General features: G+C 31.5%; 1 protein-coding gene across 2 annotated transcripts in view; it reads right to left on the bottom strand.

The window, feature by feature from the left end:
* LOC145288235 (uncharacterized) overlaps positions 1 to 23470 on the bottom strand; it is a 225356-nt gene that overhangs the window by 49364 nt on the left and 152522 nt on the right. For both annotated transcript variants that reach the window (XM_080136276.1, XM_080136283.1), the window contains one exon: positions 23129 to 23186. In XM_080136276.1, coding sequence (XP_079992402.1) covers positions 23129 to 23186 — 58 coding nt within the window. The remainder of the gene's footprint in view (positions 1 to 23128; positions 23187 to 23470) is intronic.

Below are 23470 nucleotides of genomic sequence, written 5' to 3'. Positions count from 1 at the left end.
AGAACAGATGGTATTTATTTGCTTCCCCACCGAGCAAATTAGGCACAAGGCCGATTTTTAATGTGAGGAGTGAAGGGGAAATAGGGACCAACTCCCCGGGGAGTAGGGGAGCTGGATGGTGACAATTGATATGAAGGGTTGCCCCTACATTGACCAAGGTCTTATATGTGAGGTTGCCCACACATATGGTCTTTGCTTGCAGTATCTGCCGGAACAGATGGTATTTATTTGCTCCCCCACCAAGCAAATTACGCCGGAACAGATACTACACTTTAAGATATTAAATCTTTTATTCATGTTAAAAAATACAGTCAAAATTAACGATGAACAAAAAACTTAGGCACATGGCCAACTCAAAAGGGGGGATTTTGGGGGTCGTTGGTCATCCTTGTCACTCCAGAACTAAACAAAGTCAAAAGTTTCTCCCAGCTAGTATCTTCTTTCACCATAATACCGCATTCACCATTTCATATTGGGGGACGTCCTTTGATCTTGGCCAAAAGGCCAAAGTGATTGTAGGTAAAAAAAAAAAAAATAATTATATCTAATTTGAAGTTAAACATAGGTGAAGCACATTCAAATGTGTTTCACCTATGTTTATGCTTATTTCATATATGCACAGAAAGACACGTGCATGTTTTTGTGCATATATATTGCAGCCGGGTAAAACACGCAAACACGCATCTCATATATTATGAAATATTCCTATTTTTAATATGCATGAATGTGTGTGTGTGTGTGTATATATATATATATATATATACACACACGTGTGTGTGTGTGTGTGTGTGTGTGTGTGTAAATATATATATATATATACACACACGTGTGTGTGTGTGTAAATATATATATATATATATACACACGTGTGTGTGTGCGTGTGTGCGTGTGTGTGTGTGAGAGAGAGAGAGAGAGAGAGAGAGAGAGAGAGAGAGAGAGAGAGAGAGAGAGAGAATCAGATACAAATTCAGAAAGCAAGATGATTGATGGGACATAAACATCCACCAGATATCCTGGAACAACAACGGTACTTCACCAGAATAAATCAGAAATACATATGAATACAAACTAATCACACCAATGCATCAGTAGAGGTGAACCATGATATTACGGCTAATTCATTCAACTACATTCATCTGATAAAATAAGCTTTATTAAAGAGAACTCTACATTTTATATAGTAAATTTATTTACTTCACTCTCATAGTGAGATGATGTGACACAAGGGTTGGAAAGTAGAATTTGGAAAGCCGGTGCCCTAGAGGAAGAACACTCTGGTCTCCCCAAAAATGTCTTCACAACCCAGTTAGATGATTAGCAATAAGCTAACCCTTTTCTCAAAGGGAGAAGACAAAGCCTGGGAGGATAGATATCCTAGAATTACACTGGACCAAAGCCATTCCTCAATCAACATGGAACGAGCTATCTCAATAATAGCATAGATTCTGTTGGGTTTGGTGCTATGGAAAATCGAAGGAGCAAAACATGTGAGCTTAATTCAACACTTCATTACAAAGTGTTGAGTTCTGCTTAAATAAAGCAGAATGAGTCGACCAAAATAACCTGATTCAAATGTAATAATGTATTCATATCTACTACTTTGTTCACATGCTTATCTACAATTTCCATAAATTAATTTTCCATCTCGTCTGCAATATCGATTTCATATTTGTTCATTCAAATATACTTATATAACGGCGCTTCATTTTGGAATTCTATAGCACAGCCTAAATACAAAGGTTTGATATTCAGTGCTGTATGGAGATGTGATGATTTTTCCTCTTTACCAACACGTTTTAGTACTTAACCCTGCGTTAGTCCTATGGGGGGTTTTGTCACCCCAATTTTGTTTATAATTCCTAGTTGGAAACTTATTTCTTTTTCTCCCTTCCAGTACTCTCCTGACTCAGTGGTATGGTGCAGTTGTATCGATTTGTTGCTTTTGGGATGTTGTCACCCCAGCTGATTTAGCATAGGTCTGATTTTATGATTTATATGGTTCGAAATTAAGTTTACATAATAGCTTCAAGGTGCATTCAATGCTGATTCTCTTATGTCAGGTTTACAATGAAAATCACTGGAGATGGTGTCATCCATTAAGGATTTGGATGCGATGGTCGGTACTTTCTACAACCAATGATCCAATGTTTTGCCACTACAAATAAAGCTCACAGGGTTCTCTTTCTCATTCGCAGATTATTCACGAATATCTCCATATCTTTCCCTTTAACTAAGTATGCAATCCATATGTTCTTGTTTGCATATTTTTGCAGCAAATGGTCACACAATAGTTCCCAATATTTTTGATGCAGTTATTTGCATCATTCTATTCTGTAAGATTCTTTAAGCTGCACCGGTTTGTGCAGTGGAAGATCGACAATGTAGTGTTGCACCCTACTGTCTGCCTCTTCTTATTTGCAGAGTTTTGTAGCCCCCCCCCCCCATCTGATTATGGCAACTTTTGATTGACTCATTTCAAGATGCTCACTATCAACGTATTCAACAGAGCATAGGAAAACTTTTGAAGCTGCACAATTACTTGCTCTTTTCTCACGGCATTCTGTATTCTTCTTTCCAATAAGTTTTGATTTGATAATACTACTTTGCAGGGTTTTGTTTTACTGCTCATTCATCCCAAATAAGACAGTGTCAGTTGGATCTAAGGGGCCACTATTTGGGACAAAATTTCCAGAGATACTATGTAGGGAGTTGAACAGCAAGATGTCTGTTCACATTACATTTGAAGTTCTGCATGTCAGGACAGTCAGAAACACAGGGAAATAGAGATTTCCAAAGTCCAGCAGTACAAAGGAAGAAACTGCTTGAGTATAAGGCTTTCCAGCATCTGGGGATCTACAGTGTAGAGGGTGGGATTTTGCTGCTTGTTGGGTTAGTCAGGCGTGTTTACATCAAGGGGGTACAAGTGCTTGGAGTTCAGCTGACCACATTCCATTAAAGTATTTGTAAAATATGCACAAAGATGCAACATTTCATCGACAGAGGTTGGAGCTTGGTTGACAGTACATGACCTCTTAGGTTGCGGACTCTTCTTTGAATCCTGTGTAGGCGTGATAAACTAGTAACAGATGCACCAGCCCAAATGTGGCAATGCATGGGTGAATGGTGGCCTCGTAGAGGTACATGAAACTCAGGTGTAAGCAACTTTCTAGCACTGTAGGGAGAACTCACCTTCTTCACAGCAGGTTAGGCAATGCTCTCAATATACTTGTTCCAGTTCATGTTCCCTGTGAATGTTAACCTGAGGATTTTGAACGAAAAGCTTTCAGATAGTGTATCATTAGTCATGGCTATTAGTGATTGAGAAGGTTTCTTGTGATTATGAAAGGAAAGGTGCCTAGTCCTGGCAGCATTGAATATTACCATCCAGTTTCCACTATGGTTTCTAAGGGTTTAGTCATTTCCTTAAATGTTTGTATATTCGTTTTACCTTTGTGTCTGTTATGTGGTATCATAAGCAAATATAGCCATCGCATAGATAAAATTTTATCAGGGAGTTTATTTATGAACATTAGGAATAATAAAAGTCCAAGGATCAACCTCTGAGGCACACTCGCATTTACGTCATGTTTTGATGTACACCCATCGAGGACAACCTGGATTTTTCTCTTTTATAAGAAAGATTTAATTATGTTCAGTGTTCATATTGCATGGAATTATACTATGCTTGATAAATGAGTCATAAATGCACCATAAAATGTTTTGATTCAGAAGTGATTGATAACCAACACCATTAACTTTTATAACACAAAGCCACATAGTCAAAGTAAGACAAGATAAAAATTAACACTCATCATGTTGGTCATAACAAGGGGGATTAAATAAAAGGTTTTATTTCCAAAATCTGAAGAAATGCACTTGAAGGGTTAAGGTTTTGGATAAAAGATGAGAGTAACAAGCAAACAGTTTGAATAATCCAAATTACTAATCCTCATCTCAAAAATGCTGAAACATTAAGAATTCAAAATCACTTGAAATTCAATTTCGAAGGTGATGACAATACAGTTTGTGTAGAAGGTAAAAAAAGAAATTAACCAAATGTTAATTTCTGCACGAGTTTCACAACAGACATCCCCTAATTTCATGACTTTCATGTGAAAACACTGATTATTTCTTTTTGAAAAGAGGATTTACCTTGACAATTTAAATGATATGACATTATCTTGCTTCAACACATTATGTAGGTAAATATTTTAGTAAATATTGATTTCTTCAATATTGTCAAATGGTCTGTTTATTTTGTCTTGTAGAGTGTTTTTCTACCAAACTGCATTGTCATCACCTTCAAAATTCAATGTTTTACATACTACACACAATGCTTTAAGAAAATTACATATTTCATAAAGAACATTCCTTAAATCTAGTTAGTAGCATGTTTCTTTTTCTGTATGCATACATGGTGAGGTATTAAAAAAAAAATAAATAAAAATCGCCCTCCTATATTCAGAGCGGGCTTCATGTGGTAATGAAGGTCCCAACCGGTAGGCCAGTCGCTAGCATTTCCATCATTAATCATAATCTGTATAATAATATGCTTAGGTAATTTCATGTTTGAATGTACATTATCACCCTTCACCCCTTTAAAAAAAAAAAAAAAAAAATGCAATGCAAAATAAAGTAATTTTGAAAATGTCATCTGATGCAATATTGTTTAGAAAATAAAATGCTTACATAATTTTCTTGGCCTTTAGTCTAAGTATTCATTCATTTATTCAAGTGGTGTTCTGCCTAGCACAGGCATTGATGGCTATGATTCTCCATCCATCTCTCTTGAGGCATTCATGAATTCAGTGTTGCTCATCATTCAAAACCCCATTCATACAGTTTTTTGAAAGTGTTTTGATGTATTACCATAGCTTTCTTTGCAGTTGTACAGACAGTAAGTTGCAGTTTCTTTCTGTCTGAGCAGTGCCCATACTAGGTAATTGTCTTGAATATTATACTAAAAGGAATCTTCTACTTAGCACAACAAGATACAAAACCATGAACAGAATTATTCCTGATAGTTTCCAGATTCCATCAGTAACCTGGTTTCTATGACCTCATGTTATCCTAATCGGGGGTGGAAGTTGGACTGAAGTGGGTTCTCGATATTGCTCAAAGGGCGCTCACAAACTAGCAAAGAGAGGGAGGCGGTTCAGGTTTTAATTTTTAGCCTTGCAGCAAACATCTTCATAGTTCAAGCATTAACATCAAAGGAAAAACTAAACTGCAACCTAAACGTCCTGGTTTTAATTCTCAGTGGTGGCACAAGAGTTTGTTTTTTTTTCAACTTTTTAAATCATTACTATATATTGGGTTCAATATAATATAATAATAAATATGAAATTTGTATCAATCAAAATATATTTAAACAAATTTTATGACCGGGCAATGCCGGGCGGCCTGATAGTTTTATTTTTATAAAGAAAATCATTTTTAAGCAAATACAACTTAAATCTTACAAATTTGAATTATTGAGTTATCTCCTTTTTATTAATTTTCTTTACTGCAGACTATTATCCTCATCTTTTGTTAGTTGTTTCACAATGTTTCAGCCAACTATTCCTCTGGCCTTCGTCAATGAATTCTAATTAAATAATTATTTATCTCCTTTTGTTTTCAAAATAGCGAGCAAGGCAGCCACTTCTGTTACTCATAAAATGTTATATTTAAAAAAAATAAAATAAAACTATTTGTTCAATTTACATGGTTTTTGGAATATGATGTTTTTGTTTCAGGAGATAAATACATCATACAGAATTTTGTTTTTTAATGAAGCATAAATTCTGGAGAAGAACCAAATACAATTCTTATTTCATGTCATTCAAACTTTTTCATGTGTAGAAAAAAATATAAAGTTTCTGTAAAAACAAATGCCATTTTATTTCAGAATCACGCATAAACTGCCAAGGACTATAACTCAATTTGACTAAAACATTTCATTGTGTAAAATTTTCCTTGATTGTTTATGGGTAAATCTGAAGAGAATATATGGCGCTTAAAGTCGTTTCATTTGTATGGTATATAGATCTGAAAATCTTACAATCAAATTACTTTCGTGTTTTCGTTAAAACTTGAAATATTTTTCTATTCAATAAGTTTTTTTTACAAAAATATCTGTCAGAATGTGTTTACAGCGACAAGAAATAGGTAATAAACAAAATTAAATTAAACAGAAAAAAATTTAACACAATGTAATGTTTCTTTTAATTCAATATTTTGTTTCTTTTTTTATTCCTAAATTTTAGAGAGAAAAGATTAATGATTCAAATTATTTGGATTATTCAGACTACTGTTCTCATCTGGACTGTTATTGTCACAATATTTTGGCCAATGTAATTCTTCAGGTGTATTTTGTTGAATTCTAGAATCTGCATGAAATTTAGAATGAGATCCTTTAGTTAATCCACAAGGGTTATATGTTTTCATTCCATCAGCCATAACCAGGTGGAAGTCCTAAGCAATTCGCAACTGTATTCTGCATATTGAATCTTCAATTTCCAGAAGAGTGTCACTTGCAACTGAATTTTACCAAGTATTTTATCCATTATGCCACAGCCTGCAAAATTGGTAAAATTCAGTTCTAAATTAAACTCTTCTGGTTCAATCTTCAGTACAATGATATTCAAAATACAATTGCAAATTACTTCTACCCAGTCATGGCTGACAGAACGAGAGCATGCTACCCTGGTCGATTAAAGAAAAAGTTCCGTTCAGATTCCTGAGTTTGACAAAATTCACCTGAAGAAAACTGAAACATTGTGAAACTAACACTCAAGATGAGAATCCAAATATGGATGATTCTTTCTATTCAATATTTTGTTTCAGTTATAAAACTTTGTCAAGTGTTGAATTACAAAAAAAAAAAAAACAACTTTTCCTGTACTTGTTTATCACCTTAATTATTCGTGCTGGAAATTTGCATCAAATTAGAATCGTACATACAGAGGATTGTTATCTCAAGAAAAATAAACAAAAAAAAAAACAACAAACTCAACAAAATAAATTATTGATTTTCTTTCATTTTTCAAATCTTTAACAAAGAAATTAAAATAAATTTATGTTAGTCTTTTATTAGTGGGAAAACTTTGAACACATTTCTTATCAATATATGAAGTGGAGGACATTAATACTTGGTCCTTCATTGTTCATCTTTTTTAGAATGTTCCAGAAAATGTTCATCTTACTTTACCTTATACATAGAATACAACCTCTCGAATTGAATTGAGAAAGTTCTTGATCAGACTGACCGCTATGTACCGTACTTTATTTGAAATCCAAAGAACGTTAGTTAACTGGTGCCAATATAACAAACTATACACTGTGATAATTCAGTTCAACAATCGAGGTGAGAAACTTTGGCTAAAATCGGTTACAAGCTAATCATGTGACTTTGCATAGTGATTTTGGTTTGTTTTTTAAACTTTTATCACCATTTTGTATGTGCGGTCATGTTTTACATGAAAGATTTTCATGAATGTTGAGAGTTCAATCTGTGAAATCACTCCAGATTTGATTTGGGTACGCTGTAAAATAAAGAGGTCACTGTGACTTGTCAGCTTTCAGTAAAAATCACTTCAATCCGATGTTATTATTCTGAAAGCGAAAATTGTTAATGTTAAATGCTTCGAATCAAATCCATAGTCAGCAGTTAAAAGGAATGGGTTTAGCTTGACACCGCATCTGACATCTTTTGAAACAATTCTTTAAAGTATTTCAGCAAGTACTATTGACGCAAAGAGATAGAAACATGCATAGGAGCCATGAAACAATGTTTTATAGTTGCAGAATTCCAAAATATTCCCAAAAGTCTGAGTACAGTTGGTTTGCTTTTTTCGACAGTTTGAATCAATCAATGGTCATGAAATAAGCGACTCAAACGGGATACGAATAGGATGATGCAGATCAGTTCAAGTTGATCCCCTTTTTGAGTGATGTTGAAGTGCATGCATCATTCTGTATTTTTTTGGATGAAAAAATAAACAAAGTTTAATGAAACTGTTTACATGCATCCTACGCAGTGCTTTTAAGTGAATGAAAATAAATGTTCAAATGTTTAAGATGGGAGTTTTCAGCACTTTTTACTACTATCCTCTTTAATGATTCATTTCGACTGATCTGCTCTTTAACCTTCTGCTGCTGTATATTGCAATGTTTCTTTAATTAAATGAATGTACACAAATAAACAACAATCATAAATACCAGAGAAGGCTGAATGACATATCGATAAGCCGAAAGAAAAATATTAATAAGGACAATAGTTAACAAAATTATGTGTGCGTGTGTGCGTGTGAATATATAAATGTTTTGTACATTTTTTGTTTTTTTATTGTTTTTGTGTTTATTTTTGTTGTGAAACTTATTTCCGAGGGGATCTTGTTGAAAGTAAGGCACTGGATGCCTTCCCAGAGATTGTTCTGCGTATTTGACTAATTTTTGAACAGGCACTGGTGAAAAATCCACATGATATGCAGCTACGCGTTAAAGTTGTGTGCAGTTTTACACGGGTTTTGTTTTCTTTTTTAGAAGTGTTCTTCAGTGTGTGCAACAGAGACGGGTCTGTCGTGAATGACAATTGGTCAATTTCCTCTGTTGCTTTCACAGTTAACTTTGGGAGTTTGTGGCCCTTTTCGAGGGAGCCGCAGTTCAAGAGCGGTTCTTTTGTACAACCAGGTACTGTGCATGCAGATTCTTGCAACTCTGGATGACAACAGCTGGCGGTTAGTTGGTGAATATCAACAACTGATGAAGAAGATGAAGAAAAGTAGGAGGCATGTCCAGAACAAACACGGGATGATAAATAAGATGAGGACTGGGAGGATGAGGAGGTGGAATTTGGTTCATCTAATAGTTCAATGTTTGATACGGTTGATTGAGAATTTCTCGTTATGCATGAAGACGACTTGAATTCTGTCATTTCTTTTGATTCTGTTGAATTTGTTTCTATTGTTCGCATCTCCATGCCCAGTGGGGAGGGAACCAAATTCCTAATTTTGTTGGCATTTTGTAGTTTTAATCCCTTCTGTCGTCGTATGTGATAGCGATAATAGGGCCGGCTGATCGGTAGAAGCATGTTCGTGTTTCCTGCGGAAGGGAACCGATCAACCTTTGAGGTTATTTCGTGTTCTTCGGATGAACCATGACCAGAATCAAACTGCTCCGAACTTATATTTCCTTCTTCTTTGCAATTGTTAACTTTTGACAATAACGTATCCGCCTTGCACCTGGTGTTGATTACTTCACTGCTAATGTTTGAGAGTGGGATTTCTTTTTTATCAACAGACCTCGACAGCGAACAGTGTCCATTTTTTTTGGTCTTTTTGAAGGCGACCCAAGCCTTACGCTGTTGTTGAACAATAAGTTCACACGCCGACCTCAATTGCTCTTCATCTATCACATTGCATGTTCCGTTTCCAGGCTGGTCAGGAGTTGAGGCACCAGAAAACTGACCACCATCATCCGAAGTTGGCAACGTGTCATTATCACCACTTAACTTTGTAAATTCAATACTTGATCGATTGATCGACCTTTGACCGTCAAACCAATTTTTTGGTTTATCACACTTTTTGCCAAGCTCATCACTTTGTGCTAGCATTAGCTGCACACTGACCATACGCAGTAATTCATCTGTGTCGCTTGGTTGACGATAACTAGAAATTTTACAAAGTTTAGATTTGGGAAGAGGTGAAATAAGACTATTCCGACAGCACAAATCAGTTTTAATGTGGTCGACGTTCTCATCGTATGACATAAAGGAAGTGTCAAGCGAGGATGATGTATTGAGCGTGTGTTTTGATCGTAATTTTACAGATTTTTTAGAATGTGCATTTGAAAGATTTGTGGTGGATTTTTGATTGTCTTTCTGGTTGATAAGAATTGTCGGCACTACAGAATGGAGCGATTTATGGCTGTAGCGTTTAATCTTGATTAATGGTGGCGCCATTTTAAGACGAGGTTGAAATGATTCAATATCAGCAGAAGATGGACTAGCGAGTTCGAGCGCCAATTGTAATTGCACCGGGGATTGATTTGAAACGCTGCACATTATTGATCTTAACGTTATTGATCTGCTACCAATATTATTGTTGGGTTTTGTTTTTTTGTATAAGAAGCTTTTGTATCGAGATCCCTGATACAAGTATAATATCCGTAACAAACATATGTTTGTGTCTTCCTTTGAGATAAAATTGTTTTCCAGGAGAATAATTCCAGACGGCAAGAATTTTATTATTTCATCTTATAAATAAATGCATGTGTATGTATGGATGGATTCATTTTTTAGAAAGTGCATCAATTAAGATTATGAATGTGTGTTAGTTTTTAATAAAAAAAAAGATTTTAATAATCAAATATATATATATATATATATATATATATATATATATATATATATATATTAATACTTATTTAATAAATATTTTATGTTTTGCAACCGTTTTTATCTTTCACAATTATTTTACATTAGTTTGTGTTGAGCATAAAATATTCAACTCATAGGAATATTTTTGAATAATTTGAGAATTTAAGTTAACAAAAAAAAAATGTTTTTTCTTTACAATTTTACAAAACGTTTTTTGTTTAATAAAATTTTCTGTTTTTGCTTTATTTTGTGTGTGTGTGTTTTTTTTTTGTCATTAAAACTCATCATCACTGTTAGGCTGAGCATCAGCTATCGACATCCTCGGTCAATGTCAATGAGTAATTGTTTAAACAGTTACTGTTTGAATGATTTTTACTTTCCGGCTTTCATCATGCCAATGTTTTATAATTATTTTGAAACCAAAGATTATACATAAAATAGTTCAATTATTTCTTTTTGTTCTTGTGGTTAAATATACAGCTATCATTATATATACAGCTGCTATCCCAAAAGTTTAGTATCCAAAGGTTTTTGGGTTTACTAAAATCGATTTGTTAAACGTGTTGATAAAAATACATAAAGATTTGGTGTTTCCTTTCATTTCCTTTTTGTTTTGCTTCGTTTTCCACTTTTTCGTCTGTTTCGTCCGTGTTTCAGTCTTAATTTCTTGAAATCGTCCAAAGGAAGGGCGGCAATCCGGGGTTTTGTGCAAACCCTAACAAGAGGGTTGAACTGTTGAAAACAAAGAATAAGTTCCGAAATAGTGATTGTTTGGGATTCATGAATTTAAATAAGATGTATGGTATCATAAAAGAGTATAAATACATACACACATTCATACATAGATATATACATACACACATTCATACATATATACATACACACAGTTTTATATAGATGTCTGGTTAAGTACACACACATTATATAACATTCTCTTTGAAAAAGCATGTATACACCTTACAGCCCGACTTGTGTAATTTTTTCAGTTTCAGAAAAATTCATTAAATCGACACTGATTATCTATTCTAAAAAATTATGTTGGCTAGATTTTAAAAATTGAACCTAAGCAGAATTTTAGTTGACAAATCAAACTTTGTTTCTGGCTAGCCATTAATGTCCTTTGTTATTGCTAACTACAAAAAACATATTTCGCTACAATTAATTAAAAAAGAAAATACTTAATCTGATCCACGAGTTTTCTAATATGAACAAATTCTCAATCACAGTAAAAAAAAAAAAAATCAGTTGAGGGAAGTAACTTATTGTTTTAGTAAGAATTTTTTTTACAGTATTAAGTCACCATCTATTAAGGTTAAAAGTCCACTCAAGGATAAGAATCTTACTTTAAACAATAATAATGAAACAAGAAAAGCATATCCTTTAACAAACTGTCATAATTTTCCCAAACAGATGACAGTATCAACAGAATATAGGTATAAGAGTCCACAAGAGATCGAACAGTATGAAATTTTTTAGTTGTAATGAGAATCTTGAAAATGAAGACGCTAGAAAATAGTTGAAAGAATTTGCTGAATAAAACCAAATGTCAAAAAATCTAATGCAGTTAATGTATTAAACTATTCCTAAGATGAACTTTACGTTTCGGTCATATAAGGCAATTTTGATCGATTTTAATATTTAATCCTGATTAATGTTTTAATAAATACAGGAATGCTTTTTCCTTAACACTTAGGACCCTCATGTCACGTATTCCTAAAATGATTTGATAATTATTTTTTAAGATTTTCCAGCTGATCCGTATAGTTTTTTTGAAGTTGCATATTTTCAAATTATGAAAGAAAACATAAAAGATAAATGTAGACCCTATGGCAATATTTTATCAAAATGAAATATATTTAAGCATATAGCCTCAGTGTAATTTCAAACAAACATTATATATGGTTTTGCTTAAAAAAATAAAAATAGAAGATATAGACAGAGGAACTACAGCAACATGTGCATATCTACTCAGAGCCATATTGTAGATATATGATAGAAATAGCTGAGTATACAATTATATATATATATATTATATATATATATATATATATATATATATATATATATATACACACACACACACACACTCGATCTACCTAGCATTGCATGATAGTATTTTAGGATACTTTTTAAACTATACCATTTGTTTTTATTTTTTTTTTTTTCAGTTTTTGTTAAGAAAGGGGAAGTAACCGTGTATTGAGTAATACAGAATTACACTTTTATTAAGTCGACATCCATAAAGTTGTATATTTATTTTATTTTTTCAGACTACATGCATATATATTTTCGCAAAGATAAAAATACACTTTTAGATTTATATATTTTAGTTTTACGAGTAGTTTAAATGTTAATAAATGTTTATCTACTTCCCATTCATGCCAGCATAGGAGAAAAAAAAAAAAAAATCATTTTTGGCATTGGAAAACAAGCACAAATTTTTTTCCGTTCCAATAGCTCAAAAATTTGGATTAAATCGCAATAAATAAATAAAGTGTGTGTGTATATATATATACACTTTTTTATTTATGTTTACAGAAACATTTTAATATTGCTGCACCATCATACAAATGTTTGGGTGAATTAGTTATGAATAACTAAAGACCTCATCAGGCGATACCGTTTTTAAAAAGTCAAATCTTGAAATGAAAATTTTTCAAACATTCACATGATTATGCAGCAATATTAAAATTGCTCTGTAAATATAAATAAAAGGCATGTCTTGCTCTATTTATTATTGAGCACTCTTTTATAAACCTTGTTAAATCCATTGTTTTTTTATCTTTAAATATTCTTAACCATAGAATAGAGAGAGACAGGCATAATAGACTAACACAAAACAATAAGTGGAAATATACCGGTATTGAGAAGGACGACAAAAAAAAAAAAAAAAATTAATGATTTTTTTTTTTTTTGCATTCTTATTTTATTTTTAATTACTTACGTTTTGTCTTCACAATATGGGCATCTCTCTCTAATTATAAATTTGGAAGTCTTTCAACCTTTAAAACTATATGAAAAATAAGACTCCTTTGGTTGTAAGTCAATCTGTTGGAATCACTCAATTTATTTCCGAGAATTTATGCTAGTCTTAATATCATTTATTGTAAGGATTATCAGTTGTTACCATAACAAATCTGTTTATGGGGATTTAAAAAACAAAACCGTGTTTTATCTCATGGCTCCCTAATAGTTTTAATCAAACATCACCTAAAAAAAAAATTTAAAAAACACATTTCGGATATTGAATTTAGTTTTTTGGTCTACATTAATTCTTTTTCTAACCTATTTATGTCATTAGAAATGTTCTCCTTGCATATGCTGTCGTCTTTACCCCCCCCCCCAAGTGTCTGTTATTTACAAAACTATCATATTTTTATGGCGTTTAGATGAATCCATTATATATTATTTGTGATCTACTGTAATAATGCATATATATATATATATATATATATATATATATATATATATATATATATATATATATATATATTACAGTAGATCACAAATTTATTTTTTCTTTATTTTCTAGAATATCAAAAAAGATATTTGTCATGTTAAAAAAAACTTGAAAATATGAGATTGGATAAATAAAAGGGGAAAATAGATTTTGATTGAAGAATAATAAAAATGGAAATATGTTCCTGTTTTCCATAAGCATTCTCTTTCTTCTCACATAACAATGGACTTTTTTTCTCTGTTCCTTAAATTAAAGGATATAAACTTTTTTTTTGGAAAAAAAAAGTAATGAAATCGTTTTGGCCTTCCGCTTTCATCACCCACCAACAAAAGATCCCGACTTTCTTTTTAAAAAATTCAAGAAAATGGCCGACTTTCTTTTAGGTATTATCTTCAAGAAAAACTCATTAAAAACAAAAACAAGAAAAAGAAAAATAATAAAAAAAACAACATGGCTTCCGTCTCTCTGGTTGTGATACTCTTGTATTTCCCCAGCAAATTCCCTTCTTAAGATAAGCTTATCGGTTGACTGTTTGAATTTACTAGCTCACTTCCCAACCCTCTAAGCAACCGGATTGTTTGTTCTCCTTTGAAATAAAACACCGGCTCAAAAGTAAAAGAAAAAACTTTCTTCCATTTCACAAGTTTTTATTTGAGATTTTGTTGCACTTCAATCATTTGAAACAATTTGACAAAAGATAACGAAAAAGAAAGAAATAGTAAAAAAGAAAGAAAAGGGAATGAAAAAAAAGAAAAAGTAAAGAAAAATGATGAAAGAAAGGGAAAAATAGAAAAGGAAAAAAAAAACCAGAAAAAAGTGACAAAGAAACGACAATAACAAACAAAGGAAAATAGAATAAAAAATAAAAAAAAGTAAAAACAAAAGAAAAAGAAATGAATAAAAAAACAATTAAAGAAAAGAATGAAAAAAGATTAAAAAGAAAAGGAAAATGTTGCAAAAACAAAAGAAAAATAAACACGAAAATCAAACCGTTATAAAGAGACAGCCGTTTTCAGATTTTCATGGGGGAAAAAATTGAATCAACACATAAGTAAATAAACCCAATAAAACTTAAATCTGCATCAATATTGTTTTTGTTTTTTTGTTTTTTTTGCTTCAACGTAACACCGATAATGATACAATTATAATTTTTTGTTTTTATGTGCTAGTAAATGTGTTGCATGAAGAGGCATCATACGAGAATGCTACAATGGATGTGGAATGTCAAAGACAGGTCTCGATTAGATGATCACAGAGGGGAAATTAAAATATCAACATTATAGGGAGATGTATGCAGAACAGGAGACTTCAATGGTATGGCAACATTAAAACAATGGATGAGAGTTCTTGGGTTAGATGCAGAACAGTTGAAGTAATAGTGTCAGTTAGCAAAGGAAGGCCAATGAAAACATTGAGCAATAAGGAAATTACTTTAGTATTAGTCAAATAAAGGAAGGGGGAAAAATTCTTACTCTCCCAATCAGAAGTACTCATACTGCCACCTATTATTTAATAAGAATGTTTTTGATATTCACAGGTAAAAAAGAGGGAAACAAAGTATTGATTTGTCCTCTGACTGACAAATTGGTTTTAAATCAGTCAAATTATAATGCATCTAATCTTTCTTAGTTTTCAAAAACCTTTAATCCTCAAAAATATGTCAATTACTGAATTCATTTAAAAAAAACAGTTGTATCATCAAGTCGATTTCACTAATATACAGTTAGATATCCTTTAGTTAAAGTTCTTTCGCAATTTTGGGGGAAAAGTCATCCTTTTCAGTCATACACCCCTTCTATTAGCAAATTAAAATCCTTTTATTAACAAATCTGTCCAAGAGATCCGCATAATAAATTCCTATTTCCAATGACTTCCTATAATAAAATACTTATTACAATGTATTCACATAAAATCACTCTTCCTATAATAAAATACTTATTACAATGTATTCACATAAAATCACTCTTCCTATAATAAAATACTTATTACAATGTATTCACATAAAATCACTCTTCCTATAATAAAATACTTATTACAATGTATTCACATAAAATCACTCTTCCTATAATAAAATACTTATTACAATGTATTCACATAAAATCACTCTTCCTATAATAGAATTTTTTCTCATGCATTCATATAATAATCTGATTTTAATGTATTATAAAATGTCCTTCCTCATAAGTTTTATAACTTCCTGTAAGTTTTACGACAAAACTTAACAAAAATCTGAAATCTGTGTATTAATAAAACTATCAGATTTATGGACCACCTTTCTCATAGGGCCTGTGACACAACGGATAAAAGTACTAAGTTTAATCGATTCTAAGTGACAGTTTTCTGGAGGTTGAAAGTTCAATCTTCAGTACAGCTGATACCAAAAATGCATACTTTTTTTTATTTAAATCGCTCCAGACAAGGCATGACACCACTTGCAATTCTTCCCTTTCTGTCAGAAACATTGCTCATGGAGTGTGAGGACTAAATGACAAAAAAGCCATGCTAGAGATAACTGGTCATGGCTGACAGAGTGAGAACAAATTACTCCATTGATTAAATAAAGCTCTGTTGAAAATTCTGTACAAAATCTCAAGTTTGACAAGATGCACGAGAAGAAGGTCAAAATGGAAACAATATCGAAAATGAGAAGCGTAATCAGAATATTCTAAATTACCAATTCTCATCACAAAAATTCTGAAAATTGTGTGTTTTTCTCGCCTGCATGTAACTTTGATAAATAAATATGGTATTATTTTTTTATTCATTATTAATTGAATGTTTATCGAAATCAAAACTAAACTCAGTTAAAAATGAAAGGAATTTAAAAAAAAAAATTCTATTAAAAGATGTAAACAATAGTTTAAATTATTTGCTGTTTGCTGATATACTCGACAAATCGATTTTTTTTTTAAATATATTGTTTTAAGCAAAAACAATATTACATACTTAATTGCCACGTTGAAAATAGTAATATCTGCAAAAATTACGAAAATTCATCAAGTCGAACAAACGCTGTGTTTTTAGCAAAAAGATATGTATCACTATAGACAATATTACAGCCATGAAAGAAATAATCTAAAATATTCCTTTCAGAGTTATCTCCCCTGCGTCCAGCCTCCTACTACATACTTAATAACGTTTATAAAAAATGCAATTTTACCCTATTTTCCGTAAAAAAGACTTAACTATAAATAACTTTCTACTCAATTTTTGAATATTTTACTATTTTTGGTATGACAATATTGTTTTTGCTTAAAATGACATTTTTTTTAAAAATCGATCTGTCAACTGTTTCTTAACAAGCAGCAACTATTTTTATAAGCTTACCATTTTTTTGTCCAATACTGAGCAAAAAAGGTTGCATTTAATATTAATCATTTACCAACTTGCATCTTTGTCACTAGAAATGACTCACTCTAGTCTTTCGTCAATACATTAAAGCAAAAACTGAGTCGAAAGGCTACGAACAAATAAATCATCTGCAATCAATTTGTCGAAATCAATTAATAAAAGCCAATCAGAAACACAGAAACGAATTTCAATCAACCAAAAGGAAATTAGTTTCTGCTTTTATCATTGATCTTATTCATAAGCACTAGCAAGGATACCTGGTATTGCCAGAGACAAAAGTGTCCAGAAAACAAACTACATGATAATGTTCAAAAACCATAAAATGTAGCATTTTTTGTCTGTCAATAAATTATAGCCTCCAAAACTACTTGGCAGTATTACTGAATTTAGCAGGAGAATTCTTGAGATGTGAGCGGCAAATATTAGCTGATGGAAAAAATACAAACATAATTACAGCAAATTTGCGATCTAAAAATTTTTTTCATTTACTAATAAGTAAAGCGACTAAATGTGCTGCGTGTCCTAGAAGTAAATAAGGAATATTTAGACGGTGTTATTATTGAATATTTAGACGGTGTTATTATTGAATATTTAGACGATGTTATTATTGAATATTTAGACGGTCTTATTATTGAATATTTAGACGGTGTTATTATTGAATATTTAGACGATGTTATTATTGAATATTTAGACGGTCTTATTATTGAATATTTAGACGGTGTTATTATTGAATATTTAGACGATGTTATTATTGAATATTTAGACGATGTTATTATTGAATATTTAGACGGTCTTATTATTGAATATTTAGACAATGTTATTATTGAATATTTAGACGGTCTTATTATTGAATATTTAGACAATGTTATTATTGAATATTTAGACGGTCTTATTATTGAATATTTAGACAATGTTATTATTGAATATTTAGACGGTCTTATTATTGAATATTTAGACAATGTTATTATTGAATATTTAGACGGTCTTATTATTGAATATTTAGACAATGTTATTATTGAATATTTAGACGATGTTATTATTGAATATTTAGACGGTCTTATTATTGAATATTTAGACGGTGTTATTATTGAATATTTAGACGATGTTATTATTGAATATTTAGACGATGTTATTATTGAATATTTAGACGGTCTTATTATTGAATATTTAGACAATGTTATTATTGAATATTTAGACGGTCTTATTATTGAATATTTAGACAATGTTATTATTGAATATTTAGACGGTCTTATTATTGAATATTTAGACAATGTTATTATTGAATATTTAGACGGTCTTATTATTGAATATTTAGACGGTCTTATTATTGAATATTTAGACGGTCTTATTATTGAATATTTAGACGGTCTTATTATTGAATATGAAATTTGTGGAAAATATTACGTTTAGTTTTCTGCAACTATCACATGGTCTTGTAATTGCCTTGATATCTAAAACAACTACCCTAGTCACTTTATCATGTTCCATCTGACTTTTTTTTCTTTAAGCTTGAGAAGTCAATTCTCACTCGCTTTACGTTACGTTAATTGAAGACATTTAGAGACAAAGTTATTAGTGATGGAGAAAAAAACACCTTTACTTTGTGTATGTGTAAATATAGACAATTTTTTTTATAAAAGTTGGTTTCTCCATAACAGACAGCTGTAACTTAAATAAGTAACAGTTATAAGTGGTTAATTAATTCTTCTCATCCAATAAATTCTTTATAAAGAAAATTTCTGACACCAAAACAAGTGTTTCTCCCGTTTCGCGGTGGGACACACCTTGGATGGATTGCAAGTTTTTAGAGAAAATCAAATCCACAAGCAATCACAAGTCGCATGTGCATCCGACACAAATGAGATTGAAAAATGTTTTTGCAGAAAGATGTCATCTTCCTCTTACATTCAAGGTTTGCCATTCACAAATCGTCATAAACATTGCTTAACTTTGGTGATCGAAGTTAAATTAATGTGTCACGGTTATTTTGTGTAAATGTTGCAGAAAAATGCCCCCCACCCCACAATCCAAAGTCAAATTATTAAAAGAAATAAAACTTGAAATTTCATATAGTAGAAAAGTATATAATCATATTATAGCTTTTAAATTGCTACACACACACACACACACACACACACACGACTATTTTTGATCTTTCATATTTCTTCACAAACATAATTATATATTCTTTTGGAGTGAAGAATATAATTTTAATCTTGATTTCTTTTTTTATGCTTTTACCCTTGAAATGGATTCTACATTTGTTTACATTAGATGTTAAGGCTTGAATACTTCAATAGAAAATGGTTGAGTCAGTTTACTGTGAAGATTTTTCTGTAAACATGTAAATCCATTGATTTCTTTGGACTAAAAATTATTCAAAAACTGTAAAAAAAACTCTTAAAATAAAAATACACAGAAACACTCAAGGAAAGAATTTGAATGCCTGTTAGACATTATCCTTAAATGTCAAAGGTTTCTCTGTCCAAGGTTTTGTCAGGACAACTTGGCACGAGAATATTTCCCTTAAAAGTAAACATTAATTATTCAAAATATTTGAAGACCAAATACGATCCCCTTGATATGACCACCCTATACTGACTTATACAAAAAATAATGCACTTTCTCCAAGTGATGTTGTCTTTAGTAATAACAGCAAGCTGGATCCTTCAACAGATTAGATGAATTCTTGTCCTGGAATCCAGTAAAATCAATTAACCATAAAAAACCATACTATAATAGAGTTAACTAATCAATGAAGGAGAGGAATATTCACATCCTTATTCTTTTAGTAACATAAAGAAGATCTTTAATAAAATATCTATGTGTCTCATATGACAATAGAATGTTAACCCCAAGGAGTTTTTGATTTTTGAGAACTACAATCAATGTAAAATGAAACAATTGTGTGTATGTATTATATATATATATATATATATATCCTCAATATGGCTACACAGACTTTTACAAGAATTAGTTCACCATATGCAAGTGATGTTGTCTATAGTAACAATACTAAGCTTGATACTCCACCAGACCAGATAAATTTTTGTCCTGGAATCCAATAAGACCAAGAGAGAAAAAAGAACATTTTTAATTCTTTTAGTTACATTTGTGAGGTAAGGATAATTTTTATAGAACATCTATGCATCTTGTTTAGAAATTGTGTGCCTCATTTTTTGAGAGCTACAACTATACAACCAATATAACAACTATACAACCAATATAACAACTATATAACTATATAACCAATATAACAACTATACAACTATATAACCAATATAACAACCAATATAACAACTATGCAACTACGTAACCAATATAACAATTATACAACTAATATAACAACTATATAACAACTATATAAGCAAAGGAATCAAGACTGTAAATTAAAATGTGGAAGGAAATGTATTGTTTAACAGAATACGCCAAAAACAATTTTTAAGACATCTGTATTTCACGGAATGTCTCATCTAATGGCATAACCAGCAAGTTCTTAGCTCGGCTATACAAATAATTTGCTAACATCTTTCTTCCGAAGAAAAGAATAGCATTCTTTGAAACTCCGTGAAATAAGGATTTCTTAAAATTTGTTTTTGGAGTTTTTTGTCAAACAATAAATTTCCTTATAAATTTTAACTTACAATCTTGATTTCGTTCCCTTATGACAATCTCTACTTTTTGTTGTGCTTGTATTGAGCTTTTTTATTTGGTTGGGATTACTATATAAATATTAATATTTAGTTTTAAGTTTCTTGCTTTTATCGGTAAACTTGAATTGATCTACACGTGGTAGCTTCCTTCAGTCTTGGCAGATACTCACTGTAAGGATGCCTGCGCATGAAATTTTATGGCAAGAGTTGCAATCTCCAACCATACCTCTCCCCTGAATTAGCGTTGTTAAATACCAGTGGCAAGTGGAGGTTCAGGACGACTGAAAACAATGCTAAAATTCTCAAATGGTCACCCATCTAGTACTAGCCAGGCTCAATATTGCTTAACTTCAGTGATCTGACGAGAACCAGTGTATCAACATGTTATGCTGTATATATATATATATATATATATATATATATATATGGGTTCGTTCCAAAAATGAAGTCTCCTATTTTTAAACTGAAAAAGTTGAGTTACGAAAACGGGAATAATTAAAACAAGCTTTTGTGCTCCAAAATTTATGTTGCTACATCAACATTTTCAATGCACTTTTACTAGAAATTCAAGGAAGCATCTCTACTTCTGACTTACATCTATGACAGGAGTTGCTTTCTTAGAATCTCATGCCATTAATGCCTTCAACAAAAACATGACCCTTTCAGATCATGAATGCAGTTCAGTCATCATAACACTGCATTTAGCAACTCCCTCTGATCCATTCGGATGAAATAAAAAAAAAAAAAAAAAAAAAAATAGGCGGCATTATTTTTAGAATGTTCCTAGTATATATATATATATATATATATATATATATAGAGAGAGAGAGAGAGAGAGCGCGAGAGAAAGAAAGAGGCATTAAGAATTACTTTAGATATGTTTTTGTATTTCCTTTTTCAGTTGCTTTGTATGAACAGTTGTTCAAATATGAAATTATTTACATAATTTGCTTCTTTCATAGATCAATGGGGGTCGCTATTTGACAAGTTTTGTTATCAAGAAAGGTAACTCTGAAATGCATAATCTGTCAAAGTAGCACACATGACTTTCACATTTATAATATGAATATGCAGATTTGAAAGTGAAAGACATCAAATCATCAGTTCGGATCACATCTATGAGTTCAATAGTCTTGAACACTCTTAGCAAAGTGTTGGAGTTGATCACAGTTCATTACCCTGAAATGTATTTTTCCCAACCCTTTTTCTTTATTTCTGCCTACTTTCAAACCTGTCAAATACTGGGGGAGGAAGCGACAATGAGATTAGAAAGGGTGGGAAGAAAGGAAAGAAAAAAGGTGGGGAAAAAAAGAGGGAGGAGAAAATACCAATAGTAGCAGTAATATAAGAGAAAGATCATAAAATGGTGACGTAAATAAAAAAGAAAAGGATAAAACTTTCTCACATGTATGCATTTTATTTTCATGGAAATCGCTCCAGACAAGGCATGAAGCCACTTGATGTAAAGAGTTAAAAACTACAAAAATATTACTTCCGGGTCAAGTGCTAGATGGATGTAAAAATGTTGACGCAGAAAACAGCAATTCTCCCCCTATTGTCAGAAACATTGTTCATGGAATGTGAGGACTAACGGACAAAACAAGCGAAGCAAAAGTTACAATGTAAACCCAAGATCCACTTTCTTGACTAAAATTGTGAGCATCTTGTGTTCCTATGCACACACTTGATGACATCATCCATCAACATTGATGGAAAGAGGGGAAGATCTTTTATAAACATGATCTGTCACCCAAAGGTCACTGGGTCATCAAACACTAAAAATCCTGCTTCTTTGCATATTGAGTCCTTTATGGTAATGTTTTAAGGAACAGTGAATAGAATGTAGTTAAAGTGATCAAAAGGAGAAAACAATGTAAATAATGGTTACATGAGACGAGAAGTGCTAGGAAGAGGGGAATTACATAATTAAATGATCAACAATTTGTATCATTCATGCAACTGTTCACATCTAGTTATTCTCACAATATTTCAGCCAATCAACCTCCGACCTTTTTCAAGTGCATCTTATTCAAATCAGAAAATATTTTTATGTACTTTTTAGGAATAAGGAATATAATCACTTTTTTTTATTAACAAGATATTTTTGTTCTTTTTTTTTTTTCGAAATATTCAAATTATGGACGTACTTTTATGCCCCACCATGTGCTAGGTGACAACAAACAAGATAGAACAACGAAAGCCAAAGGGAAAGACAAACTAACAAACAAAAGCCATAGCGAACGCAGATTACTGACCCAGAAAAGAAAGGCGATTGGATAAAGAGAAAGTATTTTCTGCCCTCACCTTTTAAAGGGATTTCTGTCGCTTTATTGGAAGAGTCGAAGCAGCAGATTGAAAATTCCTGTTAGAAAAAAATAATCAAAGAAAAAGAGAGAATTGTTATTTTTAGAAAAAAATACATTTCATCTGGTGAGAAAAAAACAAAACAAAAAACATTTCATCTGGTGAGAAAACAAAATACATTTCATCTGGTGAAAAAAACAAAACAAAAACATTTTATCCAATGAAAAAACACAAAATGCAAAAAAGAAAAATCTATATATCTATAAAAGTGAAAACGTGTGAGAACACTTCTCAACCTATATACTCAACAAATTTTGTTTACAGAATGTTCAGACATGTGAA

The sequence above is a fragment of the Euprymna scolopes genome, chromosome 2 (genome assembly GCF_053919585.1).
Source record: "Euprymna scolopes isolate OS-2025 chromosome 2, ASM5391958v1, whole genome shotgun sequence".
Taxonomy (NCBI): domain Eukaryota; kingdom Metazoa; phylum Mollusca; class Cephalopoda; order Sepiida; family Sepiolidae; genus Euprymna; species Euprymna scolopes.
The sequence above is the reverse complement of the archived record's forward strand: the minus strand, read 5'-3'. Positions and strand labels throughout refer to the sequence as shown.